Source organism: Bison bison, unplaced genomic scaffold (assembly GCF_000754665.1).
Source record: "Bison bison bison isolate TAMUID 2011002044 unplaced genomic scaffold, Bison_UMD1.0 scf7180017864373, whole genome shotgun sequence".
In the NCBI taxonomy this organism is placed as follows: domain Eukaryota; kingdom Metazoa; phylum Chordata; class Mammalia; order Artiodactyla; family Bovidae; genus Bison; species Bison bison.
Genome location: NW_011494945.1, coordinates 6,088,277 through 6,095,173, shown reverse-complemented (window position 1 = coordinate 6,095,173; position 6,897 = coordinate 6,088,277). Strand labels below are relative to the sequence as shown.

Below are 6,897 nucleotides of genomic sequence, written 5' to 3'. Positions count from 1 at the left end.
AAAATAAATATATTTAAAATAAAAAAAAAAGAAAGTTATGACCAACCTAGATAGCGTATTAAAAAGCAGAGACATTACTTTGCCAACAAAGGTCCATCTAGTCAAGGCTATGGTTTTTCCTGTGGTCATGTATGGATGTGAGAGTTGGACTGTGAAGAAGGCTAACCACTGAAGAATTGATGCTTTTGAACTGTGGTGTTGGAGAAGACTCTTGAGAGTCCCTTGGACTGCAAGGAGATCCAACCAGTCCATCCTAAAAGAGATCAGTCCTGGGTGTTCATTGGAAGGACTGATGTTGAAGCTGAAACTCCAATACTTTGGCCACCTCATGTGAAGATTTGACTCATTGGAAAAGACCCTGATTCTGAGAGGGATTGGGGGCAGGAGGAGAAGGGGATGACAGAGGATGAGATGGCTAGATGGCATCACCGACTCGATGGACATGAGTTTGGGTAAACTCCAGGAGTTGGTGATGGACAGAGAGGCCTGGCGTGCTGCGATTCATGGGGTTGCAAACAGTCGGACACGATTGAGCGACTGAACTGAAGAGAACCAAATCACCCTAGTAATAATTTACCTTTTTTGGAATCCTTCTTTAGATCTCGACTAGAGTCTTGCTGACTTCTTTGACGTGTAAACATTTCACTTATTTCTTTTTCATCTGAAAATAAAACTCTGTTAAACACATAAAGAACAGTACTTAAACTGTAGGTGATTCCTAAGGAAGATTATGGTATGAGCCCAAGGACCCAGGACTCAATGCTCCTAATTCCTTAAAAATTTAAAATAACAACCATAATAAACAAATAGGTAGACATATTTATCAGCAGTAGAAAATACAGATAAGAAAACCAGGAGTAATTTCAGTTTCATATGATGCCAATGGATGTAAATTGGAAAAAAATAAAATTTTCCCTTCCTGGTGTCACAACAGACTCTCTTGCTCCAAGAGGTAAAAGGTGTGTTTATCTCAGACACATGGGGGAGAGAGGCTGTCTTTTACCACGGCACACCAGCAGTGCTGGTGATCCTCTGGCAGTGAGTAGAGGTACTGATGATGTTGCTACATTGGACGGCTTCCCCTAAAGAGGGAACAGGTAGTACGGGGGAGGTCCTCTCTGTGTACATATTGGTGCTGGGAACTCTCCAGGAGCAGAGATGGGGTTCCCAGATGTCACTTGGCAAAAATGTTAATGTCCAGGTCCTTCTGTGAAGTGTGTGTGTGCGTGTGCATGCAGGCTGGGAAAGGAGGAATGCCATATATGATTCTGCCAGTGCCCAGTTCAATTCCTACTCAGCTTGAAATAAACACAAGGCAAAGACACATCTGTCTGAATCAGGAGGAGGAACCAAATAAAGAAGATCAGCCCTACATTATACAACACAATAAACTGTAGATGGAGTTGAAAGCTAAATACAAAAAGGCAGCACCAACTTAAAAAAAAAGTATATATGAAATCTCTGGTTGAGAGGAAGACTTTTAAGCCGGAAAGTAAATGGAAGAAATTAACAAATGGAAATTAATTGACTATGAAAATGTGAAAAACTCTGCTACCTCAAAGTCAGCAAGATGACTTAAAAGACAAACCACTCAATTTGGAAAAAAATATGAAAAATAAGTGACTAATACAGAACATTTATATTAAAACCATATAATTGATACAACAATTTAGAAAAATGGGCAAAAGACAAAAATGGTCACCTCAGAAAAAAAGAAATATAAATGGCTAACACAGTATTACAACACTAAACTTCAGAAATAGTCAAATAAAAATTAAAATAATATTTAAAAAGAGAAATACTGAAGAACTAGGACATGTAGTTTGCATATTCCTGATGGGAACATAAATTGAAACTTTATGCAAAGCAATTTGACTCTCTATTGCTTCTTACTCATTAAACTAGTAACTCCATTTGTGTCAACATACAGGCAAAACTTTATGTAAAAAATACAATGGAAAAAAATTCTTTGAATTTTTTAGTAGCAAAAATATAAGTTTTCAACGTAATGAACTAGTTAAAACTAATACCTCTAAATAAAGAAATTATGCAGTAATTTTAAATGATGGTTAAATTATTTTCTAATGAAATTATGTAATTAAATGTAACACAAATAAAAAATAAAAGTAGTTTACTTTTTATGCTCTTGATTATGTTAAAATATAAATGGAAAAGTTTTATAAGAGTGTAAAGTGAAAGTGTTAGTTGATAAGTCATGTCTGACTCTTTGTGACCCCATGGACAATTAGCCTGTTAGGCTCCTCTGTCCACGAAATTCTCTAGTCAAGAATATTGGACATGGTAAATAGCACTAAATGATAAACACTTCACAGCTACAACTCTGGGTTTATGATGCTCTGATTCCAGTCCATTAAAGGAAGCAGAGAGCTTTTAAGAAAGAATTTGTTATTGTACAATAATGATTGTATCGTGTTTGGAAAGATACAAAAAATTTTGTAGAGCGTTCCAATAGTATTAGACTTGTGTTCTGTTTTCTCCTTCATTCTAATGGATCAATTTCTGTTCTACAGCTGGTCAGTTTAAATCTGTAAGAGAAAAACTTAACTCTTTTACTCCTAAAGTTTCCAATTTGAGGGTGAGGGGAGGATAAGTTTAAGCTTCAATATAAACATGATAACACATGAAATAAATGGAAATAAGATCTACACGCATGGCATTAGCAGCTCATTTTGTTACCATCTTTATCATCTGACTTCATTTTGGCTTCTTCATTGTCTTCTAAAGAGCTTTCTCTTTGGGATTCAAAAGTGAACACTGCGGTGAAAGAATAAGACACTCCATCAGCTAATCTGTTTATACTAGGAAAGATCTGGCCAATAACATTAGCAACATTTTCTTTACCATCTTCATCAAGTGACGACTGCAATTCTTCTGCACTTCTGTATTCATCAGTTGGGACTTCACTTTCCCTCCTTTCAGATTCTCCTCGAAGGTCTTTTGAAGTTGACTGAGCTGTAAGATAGTAATTGACTGTGTTAGCAAAAGGTAGCTGGGGGGCAGGTAGACAACCTTGGGCATGTGAGTTCTAACTGAGTCAATGTGACTTTTGCGAATCATTTGCTTTCCCTGTCTCAGTTTGAATCATTTGATCTTCCTGTCTCAATTATTACTGGGCAAAATGAGGATCATTAAACTAAAAACACAGTTGCAACATCAAATAAGATAATGGGTGTCAACAAGGAACATAGAAAAGGCTTGGCACCCTGGAAGCCTGCTCCATGTTAGCTCCCATCTTTTGTGTTATTATATTATATAACTTTCTATGTTAAAAAGCCTCAATATTCTCCACTGGCAAAATTTCTTAAAAAATATGTTGGAGTAAAATCCCTGGCAAAAAAATATACAACTTTTAAAATTTTAAGAAGGGCTATGCAGAGTACATCATGAGAAACGCTGGGCTGGAAGAAGCACAAGCTGGAATCAAGATTGCCGGGAGAAATATCAATAACCTCAGATACGCAGATGACACCACCCTTATGGTAGAAAGTGAAGAGGAACTAAAAAGCCTCTTGATGAAAGTGAAAGTGGAGAGTGAAAAAGTTGGCTTAAAGCTCAACATTCAGAAAATGAAGATCATGGCATCTGGTCCCATCACTTCATGGGAACTAGATGGAGAAACAGTGAAAACAATGTCAGACTTTATCTTTTTGGGTTTCAAAATCACTGCAGATGGTGACTGCAGCCATGAAATTAAAAGACACTTAAAAAAAAAGACCCTTACTCCTTGGAAGGAAAGTTATGACCAACCTGGATAGCATATTAATAAGCAGAGACATTACTTTGCCAACAGAAGTCCGTCTAGTCAAGGCTATGATTTTTCCTGTGGTCATGTATGGATGTGAGAGTTGGACTGTGAAGAAGGCTGAGCACCGAAGAATTGATGCTTTTGAACTGTGGTGTTGGAGAAGACTCTTGAGAGTCCCTAAAACTGCAAGGAGATCCAACCAGTCCATCCTGAAGGAGATCAGCTCTGGGATTTCTTTGGAAGGAATGATGCTAAAGCTGAAACTCCAGGACTTTGGCCATCTCATGCGAAGAGTTGACTCATTGGAAAAGACTCTGATGCTGGGAGGGATTGGGGGCAGGAGGAGAAGGGGACGACAGAGGATGAGATGGTTGGATGGCATCACCGACTCAATGGACGTGAGTTTGAGTGAAGTCCGGGAGTTGGTGATGGACAGGGAAGCCTGGTGTGCTGCGATTCGTGGGGTCGAAAAGAGTCGGACACGATTGAGCAACTGAGCTGAACTGAACTGAATCTTATTGTCTGGGGGCTTACCTGGTGGCTCAGATGGTAAAGAATCTGCCTGCAATGCAGGAAACCTGGGTTTGATCTCTGGGTTGGGAAGGTCTCCTGGAGAAGGGAATGGCAACCCACTCCAGTATTCTTGCCTGGAAAATCCCATGGACAGGGGAGCCTGTCAGGCTACAATCCATGGGGTTGCAAAGAGTCAGACAGGACTGGGCACACATACCAGCTTCCCTGGTGGCTCAGCTGGTAAAGAATTTGCCTGCAATGCGGGAGACCTGGGTTTGATCCCTGGGTTGGAAAGATCCCCTGGACAAGGGAAAGGCTACCCACTCCAGTATTCTGGCCTGGAGAATTCCATGGACTGTCCATGGGGTCGCAAAGAGTCGGACACAACTGAGCGACTTTCACTTCACTTTCACCTCAAGGACAGGAGCTTCAGGTGTCTTGTTCACCCCTGTAGCTCAATGTTTAGAACAGTATCTAACACAAGAAGGTGCTCAAGTGTTTGTTGATAGAATTATTCATTTTTGAATGAATTCATTTTTAATTTTAAAATTATTCATTTTTAATGAATTTTGAGTTCATTTCAAAATTCAATTTTGAATTCAAAAATTCATTTTTGAATCAATTATTCATTTTTGTTACTCAAAACTGAATGACAAGCCATCTTAGAAGTTTGAGTCAATATTTCCAGATATCTTACATATTTATTAATTGTCCAAGAGTGTTTTTTAATTTTGGTCTTAATTCTGAAGATAATACGATAAACACATAAATTCATTCTTTATTATCTGTGCTCAATCGATCAGTTGTGTCTGACTCTTTGAGACCCTGTGGACCATAGCCCACTAGTTTCCTCTGTCCATGGGATTACCCAGGCAAGAATACTGGAGTTTGTTGCCGTTTCCTATCCCAGGGGATCTTCCAAACGCAGGGACTGAAGCTGTGTCGCCTGTGTTTCCTGCATTCCAGGCGGATTCTTTACCACTGATCCATGATCATTTGGATGGCATATTATTTCAATGCTGGTCTTTTTGTGGTTGCTTTTTGTAATCTCTCAGGCACCAGGTTGTACTTTCTTACTTGATTATAGGTTAATGAGAAAGAAGAGAGGCAGATTTTTTAGGCAAAACCTGTGTTCTTTCCTAGCAAAAGCTCAATATTGCCATGTAAGAAGTAATTTCCTTGATCTTTAAATAGTTTCCAGCATAGGAAATGATGGGGAGCTTTCCAGTGTATGTAAAAAGTTAGTGAAATCCTAATAGCAGATTCGGACAAATAGAGGATGTTCAAGTCTTAGCTATGCCACCATCTGGATGAATTTCAGGAAGCCATTTAACCTCTTGTGCTTCTGTCTCCTCATCGATGACTTTTTCATTTATAACATTTTGAATCTGAAAATAATATTCCCCAAATAAAAACACTGACTTACAATCAAGGCTGACACAGAGGCCTAGAACAACCACAGCAGCAGCAATAACACAAACTCCATGAGTCAGACAAAGTGTCGTTGTTGTTATCGCCCCTGGTGTAAATAAAGGTGTAAATTCTGCCCAGGAAGCAGATCCATAAAAGAAAAGAAATTTAAGTTTGAAAACTCTTTATGATTCCTTTCCTTAGAAATCCACAGAGTTGGAATCTTTTTCTCAGTGTATGATTTGGGTTTATGTGTATTCATTTCTCCAACCACTTATTATGAGGCTGCAGTGTGCAAGATGCCAGGGATATCAAGACAAACCAAGACTGTGCCCTCAGGGAGCCAGGCTTAACTACTGTTAAAACACACATTAAAAAAATAGTTCACCATTTTTAGCTTGTACTTCTAAGAGAAGCCGTTCTTTGACAACTTTAATGGCTGCTTCAGTGGCCTCAGCTATAGTGTTTCTGGTTAACATTTCAAGGGCTTTATCAAAACGTGGTTGAATCACTTTATCATAGTCAACTACCTGCAAAGAATATTTGAGAAAACCAATATAAGCACAAGTTACTCTGAAAACTAAGCACATTGTTCATCAACATCTATTTCTACAGCTATACCTATGTATCTCAAAAATCTTAATGCTGCTTGAGGTATGTTATTTTCAGAATTCACCGATTTTTAAGTACTAGCTTTCAAAGAAAGCTAGTATATATATTATATATGTATGATCATGTAATATGTATTCAAATTACATATATATTTTAAACATCAACATTTTATTTATAGTCTAATACAATAAAAGGCACCCATTTTAAGTACAGAGTTTGATGAGTTTTTATAAATATGTACATAAAAACCACTACAATAAAAATATAGAACATTTTTATCACCCTCTAAAGTCTCCTCATCACCCTTTATAGTCAGTGCCTGGCCCTTAGCAACCACTTTGTTTACCATCATATACAGACAAATTTTGCCTTTTCTAGAATTTCATATAAATGGAAACAAACAGTATATAATCTTCTCCAAGCTTTTCTCCCTTAGCATAATGTTTTTGAGATTCAACAATATAACTGTATATCTCAGTGGTCTATTCCTTTGTGTTTTTGAGCAGTATCATTGTATGAATATATAGTTGTTTTTTTTTTTTAATTCATTCATCATGGACGTTTGGGTTATTTCTAGTTTCAGTTCAGTTCAGTTC

At 37.8% G+C, this 6,897-nt stretch overlaps 1 protein-coding gene across 1 annotated transcript in view; it reads right to left on the bottom strand.

Annotated features, from left to right (window-relative positions):
- Window positions 1-6,897, bottom strand: part of AK9 (adenylate kinase 9) — a 123,059-nt gene that overhangs the window by 74,343 nt on the left and 41,819 nt on the right. Inside the window, exons 13-16 of the mRNA XM_010856690.1 lie at window positions 6,078-6,219; window positions 2,863-2,973; window positions 2,698-2,775; window positions 578-661 (exon numbers count right to left, since the gene is read on the bottom strand). Coding sequence (XP_010854992.1) covers window positions 578-661; window positions 2,698-2,775; window positions 2,863-2,973; window positions 6,078-6,219 — 415 coding nt within the window. The remainder of the gene's footprint in view (window positions 1-577; window positions 662-2,697; window positions 2,776-2,862; window positions 2,974-6,077; window positions 6,220-6,897) is intronic.